At 38.7% G+C, this 24,720-nt stretch overlaps 1 protein-coding gene across 1 annotated transcript in view; it reads right to left on the bottom strand.

Annotated features, from left to right (window-relative positions):
- LOC116037736 (polycystic kidney disease protein 1-like 2) overlaps nucleotides 1-24,720 on the bottom strand; it is a 46,649-nt gene that overhangs the window by 10,647 nt on the left and 11,282 nt on the right. The window contains exons 5-24 of the mRNA XM_036004148.1: nucleotides 23,962-24,178; nucleotides 20,998-21,332; nucleotides 20,201-20,383; nucleotides 19,027-19,164; nucleotides 17,915-18,061; nucleotides 17,289-17,413; nucleotides 15,347-15,467; nucleotides 13,240-13,371; nucleotides 11,189-11,299; nucleotides 10,826-10,940; nucleotides 10,452-10,642; nucleotides 10,139-10,369; nucleotides 9,930-10,031; nucleotides 6,794-6,972; nucleotides 6,229-6,375; nucleotides 5,358-5,557; nucleotides 4,830-5,056; nucleotides 3,752-3,959; nucleotides 2,024-2,315; nucleotides 119-359 (exon numbers count right to left, since the gene is read on the bottom strand). Of these exons, the coding sequence (XP_035860041.1) occupies nucleotides 119-359; nucleotides 2,024-2,315; nucleotides 3,752-3,959; nucleotides 4,830-5,056; nucleotides 5,358-5,557; nucleotides 6,229-6,375; nucleotides 6,794-6,972; nucleotides 9,930-10,031; nucleotides 10,139-10,369; nucleotides 10,452-10,642; nucleotides 10,826-10,940; nucleotides 11,189-11,299; nucleotides 13,240-13,371; nucleotides 15,347-15,467; nucleotides 17,289-17,413; nucleotides 17,915-18,061; nucleotides 19,027-19,164; nucleotides 20,201-20,383; nucleotides 20,998-21,332; nucleotides 23,962-24,178 (3,642 nt within the window). The remainder of the gene's footprint in view (nucleotides 1-118; nucleotides 360-2,023; nucleotides 2,316-3,751; nucleotides 3,960-4,829; nucleotides 5,057-5,357; nucleotides 5,558-6,228; nucleotides 6,376-6,793; nucleotides 6,973-9,929; nucleotides 10,032-10,138; nucleotides 10,370-10,451; nucleotides 10,643-10,825; nucleotides 10,941-11,188; nucleotides 11,300-13,239; nucleotides 13,372-15,346; nucleotides 15,468-17,288; nucleotides 17,414-17,914; nucleotides 18,062-19,026; nucleotides 19,165-20,200; nucleotides 20,384-20,997; nucleotides 21,333-23,961; nucleotides 24,179-24,720) is intronic.

Genomic DNA, 24,720 nt, shown 5'->3' with positions numbered 1-24,720 from the left:
TTATCTCTGTAGGGAAGTTTAAACTATGAGAAAACTATGACATTAAGCTTTCTAAAACAAAAAAATTCATAGTATTTGAAATACTGAGCTACTAGAGGGAACGGCAGTTACTTATTACCTTCAATGGCTGAATGACGAGGATACTCTGAAAAAAGGAGACAATCATGGACACCAACCAGCTCACAGAGCGTTCCTTCCCAAATTTCAACCCATAAAGCATCGTGAAATATCCTGCTACAAAACTGCTCAAGATCACAAGCAGCCAGCCGACAAAAACAAACCACCAGGGTAGCCCTCCATGACAGCACCCCCTTTTCTTCAGACTACCATCACCCTCAGTGCTGTCTGCAGGGCTCAACCTGCAAATGAAAGCAGTGAAAAAAACATTTCCTTAAATACAGCTCATCTATGAAGTGTTATTACTGCAGTTCACTTGAGTAACTGATACATACATCTTAAAAAGATACCACACGAAATTATGGTTTTGTAAGTTCTAGCCCATTATCCACGTTGTGTATTCCTTAATGAATAGTTCAAGATTGGAACAGATGAGAAAATCAACATCACTGTCATGTTTGTTTGCATATGAAGCTACAGCTATCTTAGCTTAGCAAAGCATAAAAACTGGAAGCGGGGAGCAACAGCTAGCCTAGATCTGTGCAATGGTTACAAAATTCGCCTTCTGCCTTGTTTTATTTAATCGCTACAAAAACAGATAACGCAGATATAAAAAGGTTGTGGTTTTACGGAGGGTTTCACTTTGTAACAATTTGTTATTATAGTAATAGTTATAGTTCCAGTACAAGCTCATAGAACCCCAACTCATCGGTGTTACATATGTTTGTGTACCAATGGAACAAACAAGATATAGAGGCATTATAGAGGTAGGTTGTTGTTTTTTTAAACTTTGGACAGAGCCAGGCTAGTTGTTTTCCCCTGCGTCCAGGCTTTGTGCTAAGCTACTGTAACTCTAGCTTCACTTTAAAAGCAATCAGAGTGGTATTAATCTTCTCATCTAACTCTTGGCAAGAAAGTCAATACGCATATTTCCCAAAATGTTGAATTTGTACAATTTGTTTTACAAACTAATTAGTAATTTCTATAATCGGTCATTCTTAAGGGAATTTAAGAAACAGAGGGGCAGTGGAAAGCATCCTGACTGGAAACATTACAAATTGGCATGGGATGTGCATGGCCCAGGACAGGAGGGCTCTGCACCGGGTGATTGAAACCACCCAGAACATCATTGGTATCCATGTACCGAGTTCTCAGTGAAACCAGTGAGGTGAGGTGCCTGCACAGAGCCCAAATGATACTAAAAGACAACACCCATCCCAACAACAGCCTGTTCACCCTGCTGCCGTCTGGCAAGCAAATTAGACTGGTTGTACCACCAGGCTGCAGAGCAGCTTCTTTCATCAAGCTGGGAGACTCGTACTCCACCTGCATTTTTTTTCCAATTATCATAAAGGGACTATACCATGCATCTTGTTGTGCAACCCTGTGTTATAGAATCACAATACAACAAACAACAACCTTGAAGCTGTTTTTTTTTTTTTTTTTTTTTTTTTTTAAATGACTGCTAGACGATTTTCAGAACTGCTGTCCAATCTGCAATGGAATTCCATTCGTTTTCAACATACAAAGAAAAGGGCGCCTGACCTGAATGTGTGACAGTTGACAGTGAAGTTCTATTTAATGACAAATGGTATTAAAGTTGTGGGCACAGGGCTGGGACCATAAACCGTAAACACAATGCTTATCAGCAGCTACTTTCTTATCTTGGAAGTCAAAAGGGTTCTTAAAAAGCACAACTAAAAACAGTTTCCAAAGTGGTAACCATAAGCAACTGCATTATCCTGTGTGAAAAATTACTATGATAGAATAAGAAAGACAAATAAACATAAATGAACATGAAGGCGATTCCTTCTTCACTTTAAAGGCTATCAAGTGACTTTCAGGCTCTGACATATCCTGGAAAGGAGAAATAAATATACACAGTTTGTATATAAGGGGCTAGCACATGAAAATCCACCATTGTGGTCTTTTTAATGAGTGACTTCTGTACTTCTTCTGGGTGAGTTCATCCGGGTTAACACAGCTGAATGTGAAGAGCTGATCTTGGAGATGTCCCTTCATGTCCTGGACCTGCTGCATAGCCTGGCTGTAGCTGTGTGGGGCGGGGAAGCCGGAGGATCCCAGCATGATCAGCTCTTTGTCAATGTGACACAGCTGCCGGTAGAGATACTTGGCTTTGTTGCTTTGCTTTTGAATCCCCTCCTCTGTTGACACAGGATGCATATTAGCACTGCCTTCTGAAAATGCACACCATTTCTGACTTGGTAAACTGTGTCTACCTTGTTACTGGTGGCAGTTATTAAGAATTTAGGCATGTTGCATGTATAAGAAAGTGAAGTAACCTTTTTGCATGACCATTCCTGCAAATTTGACTGCTGGACCATTTGTGCAGTTTGCGTTTGATTGTCCCAAACAGTCATTGTAGCAACTGTATGTTAGCTGCATGCTAGCTAGCAACGGATGCACCAACCCTGTGTATGGGACTGTGCCTGTATGTTTGTGTTTAGCTAAACCTCTGAAGGAAGTTTCTGAAGTCACCAGAAACTTTGGTTTTTCTGTTCTTTCCGTTTAATCTCTTTTCTTTTTTCTCTGCTCACAGTACTTTTATGAAGCAAATTCATGAAAATTTTTTGAACTCAAAAAAATTGCCTTGCGCTCTTTTTGAACACAGTGAACTGTACCAAACAGTATGTGATGATTCTGTTTACATTCTAAGATAAAAACAGATATGTACTTCTGTTCTGGGAAGTAAGATTTGTGCTTCTTATTTTCACTCTGATAATATAATCAATTTTTGGCTTTGTTGTTCTCAAATTTTACGCAATATTACATAAGAAAATGGCACATTTTGCACACTATGACTATTGACTTTTTAAAGAATTGTGTGTTCTCAAATTTTTAGATCAAAAATAATTAAAGTACGTTCTGGAGATGAGATGAAGTGAACTGGATAGAATTAAATGTACTGACATTTATATTTTAGAATGGGTGGAAACCCTCAATATCAAGCTTCTTAAAAGAAATATTGAAAGAAATCTGTGAAAAGTATCAGGCTAAGCTGAGTAGAACAGACATTTGCTTGGAAAGGGGACAGGGCTTCACCTCTCTGTATTAACCCTTGTGTGGTCCTTGGGTCAGATTTGACCCATTTTCAAAGTTTTTTTATCAGAAATATGGGTTTCTTTTTAACCAAATTGCCCAAAAATAACTTGGATGCATGGATATACGCTGTATGGAACCAATACAACATTCCTTGCAGTTAAATTTAATGATCACTTCCATTGAATTTTGGTTGTTTTATTGAATTCATAGCATTTGAAAAAATCTTTTAAATGTTTTTAATACAGTATCCTGACTAAACTTTGACATAAACCACTCTGTGATTCACTCAACATCCTCTCAAAAAAAATATTTTCTGCTTTTTTAACAAAAAAAATTGATATAATTTACATATAACATTTAAATCAGCTTTATTGACCATGAATTTAAAAAAAAAGCAAAAACGTGGGGAAAAGCGCCAAAAAAAGGTAATTTTGAAATTTACCCAGAAGGGCAACAAGTTCATGGTCAACGGGAAGACAACACAAGGGTTAAATTCACCTCAGCCTATACTATAAGAACAATAAAGACAGAATTGTATTAAATATCACAGTATCCCCCATCCCGCACATACCTGGTAGCTGAGGCTGAACGAGGTTGCCAGAGCTCGGAGTTCTGGGCTGGGCGGTGTCGCTAGCTTTGTAATTCTGTTTGATAAAGTCCTCCACCACAGAAAGGACAGCGTTGATATCAACTGGGTGTCCAGGCCCAAACTCGGACTCTGTGCATGGTATGTTGCTTTTCACGGTCTTAGACAGTGAATGGGCAATTCTTGTGATATCCTGAGAGAAAATGTTCAAATACAATTTTTTTTTTTTCCAGATAAAATAACATACAATATAATATATGCAATTGTAATATACATCTCTCTAATAAATTAGGGAATCTCTGTATGTATTTGTTTTGTGTGTGTGTCTCTTTGAAATATATCATGAACCATTCATCCAATTCACTTCACACTTGGTTCCCTGGGTACCCAATGAACTTGGTGTTTGGAATTCGGAGCAGTTTGGACAGCATTGGATATTGGATATTAATAAACTGTTAAATCAGTGGTGGAGGAAGTACTGAATCTAAGTACTTAAGTAAAAGTACAAATAATCGGAGACATATTTACTTTAGTAAAAGTAGAAGTACCACAATGACAACCCTACTTAAGTAAAAGTAAAAAGTCAGAAACTGTAACTAAAATGTAACCGAACGTTGTAGAAATGTAGTGGAGTAGAAAGTATAGATAATTGCTACAAAATGTAACAAAGTAAAAGTCTGCACTATTGATTCTACTTAAGTAAAGTACAGATACGTGAAAAATGTACTTAAGTACAGTAACAAAGTATTTGTACTTCGCTACATTCCACAACTGTGTGAAATAAACTAAACTGATTTTTGCTGATTGCCTCTCCTAACGGGCTGGATTGGGTGGCGCATGGCGCATTGCCAAATGTCTGTGATTACACGTTTTAATTTTGATATTTTGTTAGTAAAATCTTTGGGGTCCTTCTGTAAGTCATTTTGGGGTAAAATGGTTCTGGAGAAAGCTACAAGCAGCAATACCATAGGCCAAGCAATCGGCCCGTTCCAAACAGGCACATTTTGAATGTTTTTTTTTATTAAATAGTTACTCACCACATGAAAAAACATGAAGCACCTACCTTGATGACAGTGTCTAAAGTGACATTGACATTCATGTCGGTGGTAGCTGTCTGTGAGAAAAAGGTCTGTTCAAGTGCATCTGGTTTTTCTGTTTTGCGCTTGCAGCAAGATGTCTCCCGAGGACGTGTGTTTCTGAAGATGCTAACAATAAGCATATTGATGGGAAACATAATGAGGGAACTCTGAACTCCAATCTTGAACTGTTGCCAGGTAAACTCAAAGTGACCTGAAAAAAACAGAGAGGAATAAAAGACATTGTACTAGACTAGTGCACATCAATTTTTCAATGTTTTTGTCGTCCACAAATTCATAAGTATGTATTTTGTCTTAAAACAGTTTTTGGGCGTCTTATGTAATTAGTAGTCATGTATGGTTTGGTTTTATGAACACAGGAGTACAGCAAACAGCCAGCAACTTATAAAGGGTTAGGGTTAGGGATAAGGTTATAATGAAGACTTCAGAGATCTGAAAACACATTTTTTTTTGTTTTTGACAGTATTTTGAACCGTGAGGAAAATGTGTTGTACCCAGGTCCATGGTCTGCTCAGAGGGATCTTTTGGGATGCCATAAAACATGATGCTGGTCAGCATGGTACAGAGCAGCAGGGTGAAACAGCAGGAAACTCTCTGAACACAAGTGAAAGTGCTGCTCGGTGGGCGGCTGATCACAGAGTACCAGAGGTGTCCGTCACTGAAATCCTTTGTAGTCTTCATAAAGAACAAGTTGCTGGAAAATAAAAAGCAATAAGGGGTAACACTGTGAAATAAAACATAAAAACACTTCAAACCTTCATGAACTGCCAATTAGTGATGGATTAGCATCACATTTAAAACAGAATTCAAAAGTCATTAAATCGCTGCTTAAATCTCAGCATAGTTCTTCCATTTCCTTTCAACTTAAATTTAGTTTGATTCAAATTAATTATTAATCTGTCTGCTGGCAAATCTGATGACAATCTAGACAGACCAGGGTAAATATAAATAGCCTTCTTTGCTCATTTACAGTTTTTGTATTCATAAATAGATTTTGTCCTTGGCAACAATTGTAACAAAAAACTAAAACAAATAAATGTCAGGACTGCCCGGGTTATGGTTGCTTTTTTATGTATTGCAGACGCTTAACTTGTCTCCATTTGATTCTCATCTTTGCTTTCATGAAAGAGAATAGTTGGAGAAGGGGAGTGGGAGCTTAATTGAAAGTTACATCCTGCCTGCTGGTTTTCATATGAGATTGTCATATTTCAAAAAGCGAGCTTGCCGTAAACTATTGAAGATAAAATAATTTAATTTCATTCGATGAATGAAAATTCGCTGTTTGGGTACATTCATCCTTTAGACTTTAATAGTGTGCTTGTGTGTATAATTTTGCTGGCCGGTACCTCAATGCTTTTACCTTACCTGAACCTCTTCAAATCCATCTCTGTCGAAACAGGAAGAATTTTATCGAGGGAACAATCACCCATGTCTATGGCCAGCCAGGAGTTGCATAGAAAATGCCATTTCTGCTCAGTCTGTAAATCCTGCACCATTACATTGCCTACATACCTGAAAAAAAAGAAAAAAAATAGTGCAAATGTAAAGAATGTATAATTTTTTAAACTACAAAAAAGCCAGCTTTGAGAAAGTACACCCAAATGACACAACTGTTTGCTAAACAGACCTTAAAGAGGGCAAAAATATGTTGTTAATCTATAGGAGCATTAAAATGACAACTGAATTATATTTCATGACTGTGTTCTCTTTGCAAAGAAGAGCAAGTAATCATCTGCAACGTCAGGATAATTGTGAGCCAAGACATATTGCACTCACATTATGTTCCATGTTCACGGTGTTCTAGGTCCTGAAAACTACTACAACATTCAAATAAATGCCTATGTGGCTATTATAATAACTTCTAATGAGGTAGAAAATGCATATATTTTATATTTTTTTGAGTGAATCTGACATTTCTGTCTTTGCCTACCAGGCAGGATGGCTCCCTGAGTTGTTGTGCCACAGTCTGATGCCCTGCAGCTCTCCCAGGGAGAAGGGTGTAGTTAGCAGGAACAGATCCACCGCACCTCTCTCAAACACACATTTCTTTGGATCTGTCAGGTGATGTGGTTCACTGTTTCCCTCTGCACCCAGCAGAGTGATTGTCACCTAAAACAGTTCAGTAGGTTTAATATTTTAAAACTGAAAAGTCCAAAACTGTAATACAACCACTTTATTTACATGTATACAGGGTAGGGATAGACCAATTATCAGCCCTGGCCGATTATCAGGACATTTTTTTGGCAGTTTGCAGATTATCTGTTTCAGCGTTTTATTTGCCTGATAACTGATAAAGTTAATTAATTAAAAAGTGCGCTACTTTGGCTGCGCTACAGTTCTGTGTCAGTCAGTACTGACCCTATCTATCTGACTATCTTTTACTGTGTTTTATGTTGAAAGTTTCTAATTTACTGTATTAAAGGTGCCCTGCCACACAAAACCATTTTTACTTTAATTTTTTGAAAAATGTTAGGTCCATATGTGAAGGGAATGTGAAAATGAACTGCTACCTCCTCTGTCAGCTCTAGCCACTGAAAAGAAATAAGCGGAGAAATCAGGCCAATTACAAAAGCTGGTCAGTCTGACATCATGTTGCCTGAGCTCATTACTATTCATGAGCTCGCTCAGTTGCGCTGGGTAAAGGATGCTGATAGCCAGGCTCTCATTGGCTAGCTGTTAGCCAATCAGAGTCAAGCAGCTTAGCTCGTTGAATATTTTTGAGAACTAGCACAAATTGAGCTGAGTCTTCCTGCAGGCTTTCTATACCACGCTAGAATGACTTGAAACAAGGTAACCAAGGCATTTTTTCCACAAAAAATGTTACAGAGTCCATGGTAGAACTTCAGGCATTACCACAAAGTAATGAAATATGTGTGGCAGGGCACCTTTAAATAATAGCTTGAAGCATCTAAACTACGTTTTGTGTTGGAGTTTGTAACATTCCAAAATCTCAATGTTGACTTAAAGATTTTAATTTTCACTGTAAATGCATTTCGGTTCCAAATATCGGTTATCGGTTTCATTAACTACTAATAATCGGTATTGGCCTTAAAAAACAATATTGGTCGATCCCTGATACAGGGTAATGGAGGGTAGGAGTGGAGGCTCCGGCTACAACCAGCAAGACCTCCACTTTGATTAATAAACAACTAAAAGCCTTAACAAATATTGTAACACAAACCTTTGGCTATTTAGTGCAATTAAATTAAAAATGGTGGAACTGACAAATAAGGATAATTACTTAATTAAGTCACATGGAATGTCATCATCAAAGTTCAAGAGACTGTGTGTGATGTACAGACAAATCAATGTTCAGCTGCCCCTTCATAGGCCGTTCAGTGTAATTGTTAAAATATCATAATGATACAGCACACATTGTTACAGAACATTTTCTCAAAATGTAATCAATGACATTCAAAAGCCAGACACAAACACCCAGCAAAGTAGGCCCTGATCAGGGTTTGGACTATGGAAAATATTGATTATTAGACAACCGATGCAAAACCAAAGCAAAATATGGAGTTAGCTTTAATAATATGAAAGAAAGCTCAAATGATCTGCTGACAGAAACCCTTCTAAAAGGTTCATAAATAAAAACAGCCCCAGTCACCTGTAAAAACAACCCTCTGCGTTAAAACTAAAATATAAAATAAAGCTGTAAGAATGGTTTTCTTTTTGGCCACATGGCATCAAAACAGGAAGAAAACCCAACACTGTTAGTATAACGTGGTAGCAACATTGGCATCATTTGGTGTCTTCTTTCACTATCTTACGAAGGCCAATCCCTCTCCTTTTTGCTCTATTTTTGTTCCTGATGGAAATATCTGGCTCATTAGCTGTTACATGCTACACTATGTTCACCATGTTATGAGCCACTCGACATTAATTAAAGGGTAGCTTAATAAAACACAAGTGGGTGGCCTGCATTTTGTGTAACAAAAGCTACGGGCTAGAGTTGTACTGGGTAAAAGTGGGTTTGAGAGCAATAAAACAAATTAATGAGTAGCCATCTACAGGGTGCGATTTGTGAAAAAAGCAAAGGTGAGGACGTTTTTTGATCATACACAACAAAACATGCAATAATTAAATCCCTCTTGCAATACCATGGATATAGTGCCACTCGGCCAGCCATGCCAAAACATTTATTTATGAACTTCAGTATTCAAAGGAAAATAATCTCAAATGAAATAGCACAGCGTGGTGTTGACATAAAACACAGCGCTTTCAAGCCAGGGAGCAGAGTTCACCTCCCAGCGAAAACTAAATAGCCTACTTTCACCTAGGAAACGCTCGTTCGTTCTTCGGGAGTGTTTTCATCCTAAACGTAGTTGTTTTGGTGCCTAAATTTAACTGTCATCACCATGGCCCCTGAAAGGACCGTTGTCTGGCGGTGCCTGTACCCGGCTCACAGTCACCTATTGGCGGCTAAACAACTGCCGCTGGTAGCTGGCGTCCCGGAGCTCTGTAGCGGCTAAATACAACCAACAACTGCCACTCTGATTTTATCGTTCTATCACACTATAAACTGTTTACGTTACAGCACTTTACTTAGTTTAAAATACTTCTATTTTAGGTATATAATGGTCTATTGGTAAAGTAGCATTGATCACTTTGAGGGGGGAATACATTTTGTCCCCAAGGGGATAACAATTATTCAGCAGAGGCATTGATATGTTGACCAGAAAGGGGGAAATCCCACGCAACCCCCTGCCCCCTGCAAATCACACCCTGGCCGTCTATCTTCCTGTTAAAGACTCTATGTATTCAGGCAGAAAACTGGAGTTGCACTTGTATTTGCTGATTTGCATTAGCTATTATATTATCATCATGTATGCTTCAAAATCATTGGCTCATTCACAGCTGCATAGCTGGTATCATCCAGCTCCCCCCACCACCCTAATATCCTACTTATGAGGTGTTTTTGGTTTACCTAAGATTTATGTTTATATATACTATGCCTATACCAGCAGAATCCTTGTTGCTGTGCAGATTATTTTGGGGCTCCCAGAGCAGAGCCTTTTCTGCCAAATCTAACCATTTTAACTATGAACTGATAGCATGTTTACCTGAGAGGAAGTGGAGGCTCCTCTCCGATGCCCAGTGTTGACACTCAACAGGTAGCGGTACTCGTCCATGGGGTCGTTGTCCTCCAACACAGTCACCTTCACCTGCCAACCAGCCAACAACATAAAACATTTGTTTAAAGATGCCATTTTGTAAATTACACCTTGGGTAATGTACTTTATTCCTGAATTATACTTGAGATGTACCGTACCTTGGCTGTGTCTTGGATGTCTTTCCGTCGTGCCCACACAAGCACCAAGAGATAGGCCAGAAAGAGTGACCCCACAAAGCAGACAACAACAGGATTCTCAGCAAAAGTCCCAAAAAGCTCGGCGGTGCGTGATGGGTCGACCAGGTTGGGAGTGACGAAGAAAGAGCTTCCAAAGGAGGTGAGGTGGTTGCAGAGGCACTGGGTGACTAAATGTGTGGTCTGAACACCAACCTTGGAAGACAACAACATTTAAAGCATTAACGTTTGGGCAACATTTTATACATGACAAGCAGATGGAATTACTTGTACTTACCCTGCATCCATAAGTGCTCCACTCCAATTTTGATTCATCCCAAAATTTGCATGCGGTAGTGATGGAGGTAATTGATAAAGTGGCATTGATGGATTTTATACCTGGACCTACAATGGGCCTCACTACAAGATAGTGCATTCCAGTCTTTCCCTTTAAATCTTTAGGGTCTAGTAGCCAAGTGTATCTCTCCTCTGTATAGGACACACACACACACACACACACACACACACACACACACACACACACACACACACACACACACACACACACACAAACACAAACACACAGTGTGGCAAGTAATGAATCCAAAATCAAATTTAAAAGGCATTAGATTTAAATACGTAAGTCTCAACCACTAAGCAGAAATGTATTACCTTGTGTTGTTCCCTGGTGAGGCATTTCTGTCATAGCTACATTATTTGTTTCAGTGGGGTAGTCCATATAACCAAGGAGCAGTTTGAAGGGTAGAGGATCATTTGAAGGCACCATCTTTAAAAAGTTATACCGACATAGTTGCAGCAAAAATCTCAAAGCAATAGTTGGTGATATAATTGGTAACAGTAGAGGAGATTATGATGTTAGCAATTGTAGTGGCTGTACTAAGAGTGTCTTGCTATTAATGCAGCCAATCTGATAAAACTGTCCATCGTGACAAAGTAGACCAAAGCTCACTTGAAATACGTTTTTTTAAAGTGCGTATTACACGTCTCAGTGGAGATAAAAACATCTTACGGGACCTTTAACACCAGCGTAGTGTCAGCAGGAATGTCTATGGACGTTGTGCTGAAGTTCCCCAGGTCCAACACAGAGGTGTTTACCTGCTCTCCAACAGGCCTCGGCAACAGAATCTGTGGACCAGGCAAAATGCCAGAAAATACATCCAAATAAAATATTTTACATACAAGTGTAAAACGATTCTCCTTACCATCAGCAGTTTGTAATCTAATAAGACATTTGAACAAATAGTTAGTATAATAAACAGAGTGTGCCTTCCAGGGTCATCATTTATATTATATATATTTTTTCATGCATCGCACAAATAAGAGTAATGAAAAAGGTATAAATAGTTGTATGGGCTTGTTAATTCACAATCATTTAATTGTGTTGGGCCCCCAAAAGCTGAAGAACAAAAAATAGTGAAGTGTAGTTTATTATGCATCATATCAACAGGTGTAACATAATTGCATTTGTTTATTTAATACTGTGATTTTCATGATATTAATTTCATGAAAATAAATTAATTTTTATTTTAATGTGTTTATAAATGTAATAGGTTATGTACTTATAAACAACACATCCACACTATTAAGATGAACAAACTAGACTTTCTGTCTGTCCGTTATAGTTAACACCTTGCAGTGTTTTTTTATTGGTCTATCTCATGTAAATTCAGTGACTCATGGCGTCCAAACAGTATACCTGGGGTGCAATTCTTGTGAATGAAGGTAGAGGACACAAAATGCCCTGAAGCATTTTTATGCTGCACACCTGGGGTGCACCAATCTCGGAACCCATCGGCTATGACTATTTAGCCTCTGGGGTCAAGTCCCAATATTTTTGGGGTTACAGTATATCCAGCGGATACAGTCTTTTTACAGAGTTTTTGTAGGTCCAGGTGACATTTCAGCTTATCTCTATAAATGTAGAATGTAGGAAGGATGGCTTTTTTTTTTTTTTTTTTTTGCACAAGTAGCCTATAGAAAATGGTAATTTGTAATTTGCACAGCTCTTTGAGTAGCCTAGATGTTCAATGTACATTTGTCTTCTAACTGTTTTAACCCGGTGTTTGTTGTGTGTCTCTGTTGTAACTCTTGCAGCAATTTCTCTCTGTGTCCAAAATGAATTTCTCCTTAGGGAGACTAATAAAGATACTTTGACTTTGACTTTGACTAAACAGAAATCTGCAGATACATTTAAAAAATAAAAAATGGGTTCCAAGATCGCATTTCGGCTTGTTCTCCAAACATACTGTTTAACTGCATGCAACTATAGCCGACTAGAACGTGATTGATCAATTCTACTTGGACTACAAACATAAACTAGAACGCTTCTGATATCAAAACTTTTTTCCGTTGCCTATAGATACTGCATTTATATGCAAATATCTGTTTGTATTAGGGGTGCACTAGATACAAAGTAGGGTGAGAAAAAAATCTATATACAGGCAGGTTTGCTATGGACTGCTGAGAAGCACAGCTGACAGCACAGACTCCTCACATCCTTTTTTAATCTAAGTGCTCTCCTCATGGCGATGGAGCAATTAGTTTATTAGTAATGGAGAGTCCTGACCAGTGCTTCCTATGAGAACGACTATTTTCAGTCTGCTCTTATGATCCTGCCTCAACTTATTACTTTGGCCTTTGCAGCCACAAGTATCTCTTGTGAAGTTAAAAAACATGGTACTTCTTTTCTCTTCAGACTATGTAAATGAGCATAGTGTACAGAGTGTATATATATAATTAAGTTAGGACATTTACATTTTGCACTTTTGACACAATGCCTGATGTATTAATGCTACTTAATCATACATGTGGCTTTAAAGTAATTCTTCACCAAATGTGTTTCACATACAAAAGGTTTCACATTAAAAACACGTAAAGTGCTTAGTAATATTCCCATTTATGAACACATATATGCAAGCTGAGTATTTCTTTCTTTTGGCACTTTAAATACATTGTGATGCTTTGAAGTCTGTTTTTATTAAAAGAAGGTATAGATTTGTCCCCACAGTAAATATGTTCTCAACAGGAGAGCACAGTATAGAACAATTCTGGGATGCTGGACTGACCTTAATATCCTCACTCAAGTTCTCCACAGGGATACTGGAGCCATCTTTTGTTGTAAGGGATAGAGCACCTATTTGACCACTGATGTTCCCTCTCTCATTCCAGGAGAATGGATTTTTGTTTAGACTCAGCATCTGTAAATGTATTCAAAGAGCAAAGTAGGTTTAAACCCAACACCCCGCATACCTAAACGATAGAATAGGTCGACAGTGTCCCAAAAAGACACATATGATCGTTATGCAAGCAGCTCATAACGACCAATAATTGTTTGTATGTTAGGTGGCGACCTCTTGTTGCTGAAATATTTATTGCAAGAGCAAACGAGGCCCCACGGTGGCTGTTTCAAACATCTGACCCTAAAACGTGACAGTTGTGGAATTTTTAATCATGTGAGCGTTCCATTTAACAAATGGGCACAGTTTAAAAAAAGTAGTTACTGTTGTGAAACGGAACTAGTTAAGTTTAGACAACATACTGACATACAAACTACTTAGTTAAGGTTAGTAAAACAATAGGGATGGGCTTAAAATGAGTCACGTAAAACTACTAAAATAAGAATATAATATGATGTGCCAGATGTCATTGCATCACAGACTGAGGTCCGTTAAAATCTGTTAAAAAAAAAAAAAAGACGGTTGACTTTGGTTTCACTCGGAACATGAATACTGGTCTCCTGAGTTAAAGTCCTTGTTTTATTTGATCCATCCACCACCCCAACCTGACCTCGTCGCCGCCTAACAAGGAACGTAACTATGGGGCATTATGAGCTGCTTTCACAATTGACATATACGGCCGTTTTCTGGGTGATGATGGTCTGTTTAACTAGACACATGGGTCTTTTTTCTCCGGAAATTCACAGCCAGACTGTCATGGCGGCTTGTTCAGAATACGATCTCATATTGTACTAAAATAGTTCACCAAAACGTGTTTCTGAAAACATTTTAAGCGAGAAATAGGCCATACAGTTGCTGAATCTGTCTTCATTTCAGATCGACAAAGGTCAGTTTAAAAGATTTTCGTCAGATTTTGAGAGGCTCATCCGCTCGCCATTTCCGGGTGAGTCCCGACTGCCCTGTCTCCGACTGAGCATGTCGGGTTGGCCAAAATAAAGGCTGACAGCTCCTCAAACAGACGACAGCACGGAACACACCGAACAGACTCGAGTCACTGACCTCGCCAGACTGTCCGACGGCGGATAATCGGGTTAGTGTGTCAGCGCCCTAAACTGCATTCTTCATTATATTTTGAGGAAAATGTATTTTCACCTGAATTACATTTGTTTCAACATTTCCTTGTACTAGCAACAGGCGCACATTGTGAAACAGTCGCAGTTTTAATGGTTAATGTTGTGAATTAAAAAAAAAACTACTTGGTTAGGTTTAGGAAGAGATTTTGTTTGGGTTAAAATTAGTAGGCTACAGATGTTACCAAACTTTAGTTAAACACATAAGTTAAGGATTGTATGTTGCGTAGGCTATGTGACGTAAATTATGTATGGTATGTTACAATAAGTTAACATTGGCTTTTGGTTTCCCATGGGACACAAACAGCAGTCTCCTGGGTGAAAGTCCTGTGTTTGTTTGACCCATCCATCTACCCTGTCCACCATGCAGACTTTGATTAGAAATGTATTTGTGAAAATAAAAAAAATAAAAAGTAAACCGTGACAAAAAGGTTCCCTCAAATGTTATTGAGAATGTAGTTTAGTTGTATGGGATTGTAGTTTTTAGGAGAAAGGGCTGACTGGGCAGGGAGTACATATTATATTTCTCATAGCTGTAGGTAGAAAGAAAGACAGTGTTTACAAAACCCGAAAAATATAGATAAGAAAAAGCATGAACTAATAACTAATAAGTTTGTGATATTGGGCTATATAAATAAAATTGACTTTACTGCGAGCACATGACAAATTAATATACTAATATACCGAAGACCATCGATACCCTCTCACCCGAGTCGATGCATCGTTTCTGACTGTGCTGACTCCTGTTTTGGGGACAGCCGTAGCACACACAACACACAATAACACACCAAGCGCACACACACACACACACACACACACACACACACACACACACACACACACACACACACACACTCCTGACTTACTCTTACATCCACGGGTTCATCTGAAGGTAACATTTTAGAGAGTAGTATTGGGAGAGAAAATGTGGGGCTGGAACTGTTGGGAATATTTATAGACTCTGTGTGCAAACTTCCCGGTGTCACTCTGAGGAAAAGACAAAAAAAGACTCATATAAGTTAGTTATTTCATTTTGTTTCAATGTCAATTGACCCTGGGAGTTTGCTTGTGTTCTTCACTTTGACTACTGGTGTGTTTGCATCAATCTTTGGGGCTCATGGCCCTAAATGATTTCAGCACAGACTCAAATGATCAGTATAGTGGATGTGCAGGATAGAAGTATTACTCTACAGTAGAGTGTCTCATTCATATAGCGTTGTTTTATATATTCTAACAGTTAGTTATGACTGTTAACAGTTTCTAACTGAAAACGTAGCAGATTTGTTGAACTGTGAGACATGATAAAGGAATATGCAAAGAGACAAACTATACACTCACACACACACATACACACAAACACACACACACACACACACACACACACACACACACACACGCACACACACACCTCTCTTTGACGTCAGTGTTTGGCTTTAAGTCAATAGAGCTATGAGTCAGTTTTGTTTCCTTTTAATACACTCAATTTCATCCCTTCTTTTTCTTTTCATCTCTGAAGCTCTTTGCCTGGTGCTATTCAATCCTCTATTGATGAACTGCACGACTGAAAACTGCACTAAGCTTTTGGACCAGGAATTGAATCATTCTACACACACACACACACACACACACACACACACACACACACACACACATACACACACACACACACACACACACACACACACACACACACACACACACACACACACACACACACACACACACACCAAAGTAAGGTTCATGGTAGCATTATCCATATAAACTGATGTGTGGTGACCGTCTGGCGTCGTAAGGCTGCAGTGCATCACCCAGGTGGGTGCTACACATTGGTGGTGTTAGAGAGTAGTCCTCCCCCCTGAAGTGCGCGGGAACTGAAAATGGCAAATAGCGCTTTTCCGTGTCATGCATATGCATTCATGGGAGGGGAAGCGTAAAGTGCGCCTAATTATGTATTTTGCGGTATGTACAAAAACCACCCCCGTGAAAGCGCGCCTCTATTTTGTGGTGAAAATTCTCCACCTCTTAAAAGCAGGTGTAAACCAGGGCATGGGTTTCCTCGGATATGCCTCCTGGTGAAATGGCAGCAGTAATCCGAGCAAGACGAAGACATAGGCCAAGGAGACGAGCTGAAAAGATTTTTGCCATAAGGATCACACTTTTTCAGTTGAGTGAACACAAAATCATTAAGCTTTACAGATTAAGCAGCCATGCAATATTACAGTTACTGGAAGAAATCAAAGATGACTGAATCTCTGAATCTCAGACTCAGCGTTCACATTCCATTCCAGCAGTTGTTAAACTCCTCGCTACATTACAAATATTGGTATCAGGATCATTTCAAACAGTCATAGCATCAGCAGTGGGAATATCGCAGTCTGCACTCAGCCATGTCATAGCACCAGTACTTAACGCTTTGCTACAGCACAATTTACGGTATAGTGGGCGGAGAAAGGCACTGATTACCCAATGAACTGCAGGTTTGGTGAATACGACGTAAGCTGAAGTATCACAGCGTACCGCTTTCTGCGGGTTGGCCATGGCGCTGATAACACTACGTTTGCAAATGTACGTACATCTGGCCCTGAGTGTCTATGACAAAGCGCTATATAAATGTAATGAATTATTATAAAAACATAGCCACTCGTGGCCTAAACTATTTTTGGTAAAAGCCTACATTTAAAGCAAGAGCACCCCAAAATTCTAAAATGTTTCAAAATCTCCCAATATAGGGAAATACATTTTCCCCAAATTTGGAACTTTCGCTTCAAGTCTGTCTATGTCACAGCGTGTGGCTGAGGAGGAACTTACCTATTAACAAACACTGCAATATGAGCCTCTTGGATGATAGTTGGCCCCCCATTAACCTGTTGTAATGCTAACAGTGCACTCTGTGTATTGCTCATAGCAAGAAGAAGGGCATCAGAGATATTTTTCTGCAAAGGATGACACAAAGCATTCAAGACAAGGGAGAGGTTGATTAATTTGTGTCAGTCATCTGCAAATAAAACAAAGTGGATATTCTGGGGAATGAATCACTGGCCATGCTCCTGGTCCCTAAACTGATTGTTCCTGACAACACTGTAGCCCAAGTGTTGGTAAAAGGCAAATTTGCACGGGACTAGTATTACCAGAGGCCCCCCCCCCCCCGAAAACACACACACACACACACACACACACACACACACACACACACACACACACTGTCAAATCTTTCATCAACTTTCATGTGATAATATTATTACACAGCCTCTGTGTTTGGCGAAATATGGTAGGGATTTTTTACAGACATGGTAGATTAACACAGAATAAAGATCACAGACAACCTCCGCAATTATTACAAATTACTAGAGACCCCCAGGTAGTACTAGTCCTGTGCGAAAAGGACTTAAGAGAAGTTAATCCCATCAGAATTGGCCTTGAGGTTTAACACTCACATTTGAAGAATAGTCCAGGATATTGCTTGCTCCTTCCACAATGGTGCTGGCTGCAGCATGTGTTTCATTTTTGTTTTCTTCACTTCCGTTTACATCCATGAGGAGAAGAGATGAGCTGAGCTTTGCAAACAATAATGAAGCCTCTTCCTGGAGGTGATAATCAATTCTCATAATCACAGACATATTTTTGTGAGGTTATATACCAGAAGTAACAATTTATTGTGTTATCAAGGACATTATACCACTCTTTTTATATCTGACTTTTAATGTCCTTACACATAAAAATTACAAGGCTTAGCTAAGGCAGCCTTGTCATTCCAATATTCATTAAAGCAGCCATATTATGCTCATTTTCAGGTTCATAATTGTATTTTAAGGTTGTACCAGAACAGGTTTACATGGTTTAATTTTCAAAAAACACCATATTTTTGTCTCACTGCTGCAGCTCCTCTTTTCACCTGGTCTCTGTTTTAGCTACAGAGTGAGACCTCTTTTCTTCTTCTTCTTCTGTACTATCTTTGATTGCACTCGCACATGCGCAGTAGCTCAGATGTAGATCATGTCAGCTAGCTAGCTCCATAGACAGTAAAAGACAGGCTGTTTCTACAACTTCGGTCAGTTACAAGTCAGGATTAGCTGGGAGACTTCTAAATGAGGGCGCGCATGTAAGTAGTTATTTTGTAGATTATGGTGAACTTGTGTGTGTTGTAGCAGTGCTTTGCTATTGAGAACGAGGTAGCATGCTAGCGTTAGCATTAGCGTTGGCATGCTAACGCTACGAGCTAATGGTTGCGGTTAGCCTGCTCGTTTCGGCTTGTGACGTCACAAGCCGTGCCGATTTTGAACAGCTCACCTAGAGACTGAAGGCAGGACACATTCAGAAACTGTATCTCACTCTAAACAGCATGGATGGATTTTTTTCAAAGTTTGTATGTGTGTGGAAGCACCAGAGACACAACATAACACCCCAAATGACAAGTGATTTTTTCATAATATGGGCACTTTAACAAAAAGCAGTGAACTGTATAGTGAAAGCAGCACTACGTAGACAGAGTTTTCCTTTCTATTATGATGTAATTTTTTTATTCTGTGTGGGGTTCACTGTACAGTACCTGAGCAGAGGAGCTGAGTTCAGTGCCTTTTATGACGACAGCAGCAAGTCCTCTGGCTATCACCTGAACTTCTCCTGGAGTGTTGGTGGGAGTTTCATTTACTGTGTCAATCATTATGTTCAGCATCTTTTCACGAAGCTTCAACAGACAAAAGCATTAAAGCATTTAGGATTAATACTATTTGAAATGTACATGGTGGGCTAATCCTAGTTTTATGTTATATCTGTAAACATGAATCAATCTCTCTCTCTCTCTCTCTCTCTCTCTCTCTCTCACTGGCACATTAAGTTAACCTAGCGAGTGGTAATATGAAATAGAATCCTACTAGTGCCTATGCACAGTTGTTTTACAGTAGACATTTGTAGTTAACTGAGAAAGAAATATGAGTGGCCATCAGGGACATTATTCACAAATACCTCACAAACATACAAGTGAAATCCTCTCACACACACGACTAAAATTTGCTTTTACATACACCACTGAAAAAATATACCCTCACATACTATACTGAAACTCTCTCAAATGCACTACTGAAACACTATCATATACACTACTGAAACACTGTCATTTACGCTACTTAAACACTATCATTTACGCTACTTAAACACTATCATATACACTACTGAAATTGTAAGATTTCACTTTTAATTGTGTACATGAGTGATAGCATTTCAATAGAGTGTTTTAGTAGTGTGGGTGAGAGAATTTCAATATTTTTTTGAGAGTTTTTCAGTAGTATGTGTGAGAGGATTTCACTTGAACAAAAAGGCGTTTTAATGTAACCATGACTGGTCGTTGGAAAAGGGAGGGCAGGGCAGGGGTCTGAACTCCAGCCTCCCGCATGAAGGTCAATGGCATTTCCCACTGGGTTATCCCACTGTATCTTCAGGCAATTTTGCAATAAATGTAACTTACTAAATCTATTCTATAATATATTTTCTTCTATCTGCCCCCTGAGACTTCCTTGTGTCTTGCTTCTCTCCAAACTTTCAAATATCCTGTTGAGGTCTAGTGACAAAAGCCATAGAAAATAATTCAATCTTTATTTTACCTAATAATAAGCTTAAATAAATTAAACTTAAACAGGGGTCCTGCAATTGCAGTCTTGAAAATCAAGCCTCTGAAACATATAATAGATTTATATTTAGTATCCACAGTCTGAGAGTGCATTTACCTTTTGCCTATCAGATTTTTTCGATCCATCTGATTGACCGTTCAGTTTGTTGGACACAGACGTGAACAATTGTCCCACAGTTTCAGCTGACAGTAGACCTTGTTTCTTTAGCTGAGACACAGAATTCTCCACTGTAGCCTTAAGATCATCTAAAGAGCCTGAGGCAGTTGTGAAATCCTGCACCTGTGGAGAAAAAGCCATACTGTATCATAAAGGAGGTTGAGAGCATTTTCATAGGTCTTGTTCTGTTAGTAGTACCCCCATTTTTTAATCATCATATTTTTAACAAACCTTTGCCGTTAGAGTGGTGCTAGCTACAAAGCTGCTATTATTTGCAGTTGCTGTGATAATCAGATTGTCTCCAAGCGGAAGGAAGACAGACTTCACTTCATTGTTATTACTGCAACGCAGGTGCTTACCTGACAATTTTCAAACAAGAAAACAAGTTAGATTAATGGATTTCTGGGAGAGTACTCTTAAGAGTTATGTGATAACTGAAAGTTAAGATAAAGTAGTCCTCCTATCACAGAAATGTTTGCTAACCTGGATAACTTACCCTTATCAGTCTTAAAACAATACTGACAGTTAAAACAAGGAATTTCCATATTGCATGTTATATTGAAAGCATCCAGGATTGTTCCACTGCGTGGTGATATGCTACACTTGAGGCTATCAAAATTGTTGGTGGTTGCTGGTGGAGATGCGTCACTGGTGTTATCGGTGGTAGTTGTGTCATTAATATCAGGTGATGTAGAGGCAGTACCAGCGGAGGTAGGGGTGTTACTGATGTCACTAACAGTGCCAGGTGATGTAGAGACAGTACCAGCGGTGGTAGGGGTGATAGGGGTGTAACTAGCAGTGTCAGGTGATGTAGATGCAGGACCAGCGTTGGTAGAGGTGATAGGGGTGTAACTAGCAGTGCCGGGGGATGTAGAGGCAGAACCAGCGGTGGTAGGGGTGATAGTGGTGTAACTAGCAGTGCCGGGTGATGTAGATGCAGGACCAGCGGTGAATGCTGTTTTGTCTTTTGCTGTCGTACCGATGGTAACTGGGTTTTCGGTCTCAGGAGCTGATGTCTCTGTAGACGGTGATGTATTTATGGTGTATGTTTTGTAATAAGGTGTGACATCCGCTTTGGTATAAAAGGAAAAAAAAACAATGTGTAGCATATTATTTCCAAGAAACAAAAGTACATTTTTGCAAAAACAGGTTTGTTCATATTGAATAAATAGTTGAAAAAAAAACAGAAGATCAACAGCATTTAAATCCTTTTGGGGATACTTTGCCAATTTTTATCCAGCTCTGTGTCATCATTGTGTAGGCAGTGTAAGGTCTGTCGAGATCCGACGGATTTAGACAGACGCATTGCTCATCATCTTCGCAGACCTCTACTGCTCGGTTCTGCAGGGAGCTCTGTGCACTGGCACCCTGGCACCCCAGAGGGAAGCCAAACACTGTTCATTTATACACAGTGCTATGACACAGAACTGGATTTAAATCAGCAAAATACAATAGTACTGGTGGTTCTGCCATGGTGTGAGTTAACTTTCTTGCGTAAACTAAATGTTGCCCCTAAGTTAACCAAGGATATTCATGAGAAAACTACTACCTCTGCAACATAAATGTATAATTGGACTGAACCAGAAATGGCAAGTTAATTCACATATCAGCTTTTTTATGTTACTGACCAGAAGTTAACGTACCAGAAGTTATCACCACGGTGACATTACGACCATTCGATTTGGCAGATTCAAGAGTGTTATATGCCACAGTGTATACAGTCCCACCATTCTGTTTATTTACAAGTGGCCTTGTCTTTTCTTCTTTGTAACAGTCTTCTGTCTCAGACTGTAAATTAATTAACATGTAATCATTAACTTGAACAGTAATATTTAACAGTATCTGATCTTTTAGTCCCAAACAATTTAGAATTCATTTATCAGACTTACTGGCCAGTCGTTACTCGGGTCCTCAATGTTCCACACAATTTCTGGACACTGTGCTTGTCCTTGACAATCCATTTGAATTTTTGCATCTGTGTCTTTCTTTATTGGGTTACAGCCTTTAGTACAATTGAGACTATGGTACAACAAATACATAGATAATTTGGTTAACACATGTAAAAACAAATGCTGTCTTGTGAAACCATATAGACGTAAAACAATTTGATTTTATGTCTCTGCTTGGTAAAGATAATTTATGCTAGAGTATGATCAGTTTCAATTACCTGAGCCAAGTTGGCGCATACATCTTAGGGGTAAAGGTGATGCATATGGATGTGTTTTTTTCCACTTTATCATTGTCTCTTTTTATCACATTAAAATAATACTTATTAAATTGAAGTGGATCGGGTAGGCAGGTTCCTTTAATAGTGTATGTCAGTCCCTCAAAAGGTCCTTGACATCCACAGGGATTCTCTGTGAATCAACAAGGACTGAATTTGCTGCAATAACAATTGACATGCTGATACAAAACATTTAAGAATAATTACTTCTGTAACTACTTCTGCAAACTACAGCTTTCATTTAAGCTGGCAAAATCAACAGAGGCCGTATAGAACTGGGAAGCTTTTAAAGCTAGACACCACAGGCAAACTTCAAATGTATGGAGTAATAAAAACAGATATCCTATATTCTCTCTGTTAAAACCTGACTCTAATATGTAAACTGAATGAAACAACAGTTTTGAACCTGGCTTCATACAATGTTCACATTTCTGTTTTGTAAATGCTTCAAAGTAGCGGATATTTAATTAGACAATGCCTCAATTTCAGAAAACTTGTAATACAAAAAATAACTGTCTTAATGTAAGTAATCAACCTGGGGGAGTGTTTCATGGTGATATCTAAAAATTGTTCCCCATTCACTTGTAGTGTCTGCCCTTAAAATATGACTAAGAATTTAAATCTGCCACCGTTAACATATGTCTTGTCAGAATGGAGAGCTTGACAGGCGTAGCAACACTAACTTAGGGCAGTGGGGTTTAGCAAACTCCTTTACATGTAATGTTCTGGCCTAAGACAATCAACACAAAATGTTACTTTATGAAACTTCTAGCAAATAAATATGTAACTAACAAAGATATTTAATACTTAATCTTTCAATTAAAAAAAAGAGTAGAAAAAGCATAATTCTTACTGCATGTCCACTCGTATCGTTTTTTGTTGGTGTCAGTTAGTTGGGATGCTTCACTTATTGAAAGAGTGATAGTTTGATTTTTGGCAGGTATTGTATATGAAGGTACTGCAATGGCTGTCATTGGAGACCTGACAACTCTAAGATGTTTCTTTCTCTGAAAAAGAAAATTAACAAAAGGACTTATAAATAATGAAGTATACATAAGAAAAGCATACAAATTATAAACAGAATTAGGAGAGCTCCAGGGGCTGAGTATTCTTCACCTTAAATATAAAACTGTAAAAAACATTTTACCTGTCTCAACAAATGGTCATTTTGTCCATTTAGTTTAACGGCTGAATCCTTGCCACAGATATCAAACGTATCCACATCTACTTCCAAAGAAGAGAATGCGTTCCATGCTCTGAGTTTCACTTGCACAGATCCTGTAGCAAAACATTCACTCGTGAAAACAAAGAATATTCCGATAATTTCAATAAAATATGCACATATAAACTGCTGAAACATGAGGGGATTAAATGGTCTTTTAATCAGCTTGTTGATGGTTAAGTGTTTCGCAAGTCATTAAATCACAGTGGCATTTTGCTTCACATGTGGTCACCGTTTTTGATATGTCTTCCATACCTTGAACTTGGTGTCCGATATGAAAAATGTCCTTGCTTGTATTCATTCCTCTGGTCTCAGAGTATGAGCTGTTGTCTCCAGTCAGAGAAAAGAGAAGCAGCACAGGTGCTCCCCGTTCAAGGGAAACACCAAGTGTAATATCTGGAGAGTCTAGACAATCATCTCTCTCTGTCAACACAGAGGCCTGAAGCCCGGCTACTTTCTCCAACACACACATCTGCAGTATATGAAGAGTTACAAAACAGAGAAGCATGACATTCCCATCAACTTCCCATTCATCACTTACCATTGGCTCTGAGTGCTGCTAAAAAGCGGGTGAACAATTATCTAATATTAACTTATATTAACTAACAGTTTTTCTTTTTTAGTTTACACACTAATACTTATACCTGACAATGACCAGAAACTTAAACTTATGTACTAACCCCCTTAACCAATTTTACACTACACACACACTTCTCCACATTTGGCATGATCTTCTTAACTAAAATATCTTGTGTTCACATGCAATACACAAAATGCTACACTTAGTATTAAATCATTTCCTACTATCCACTCTGACTCCTCACATGAAATTATTCAATTAGCAATCACAGCTTTAGCAATAACAGGTGAGCTACTCTGTTTTAGCCAACAAAGGAGAGAGAGGCAAGAGAAGTGTGAGTACAGAAAGAGGAAGGAGGACGAGAAATAGGAAGAGCAATATGAGTCATAATCTCTGAGATTCGGGCCACTTTGGTCTAACAATGAGAGTTTCAC

This window comes from Sander lucioperca, chromosome 8, assembly GCF_008315115.2.
Source record: "Sander lucioperca isolate FBNREF2018 chromosome 8, SLUC_FBN_1.2, whole genome shotgun sequence".
In the NCBI taxonomy this organism is placed as follows: Eukaryota; Metazoa; Chordata; class Actinopteri; order Perciformes; family Percidae; genus Sander; species Sander lucioperca.
The sequence above is the reverse complement of the archived record's forward strand: the minus strand, read 5'-3'. Positions and strand labels throughout refer to the sequence as shown.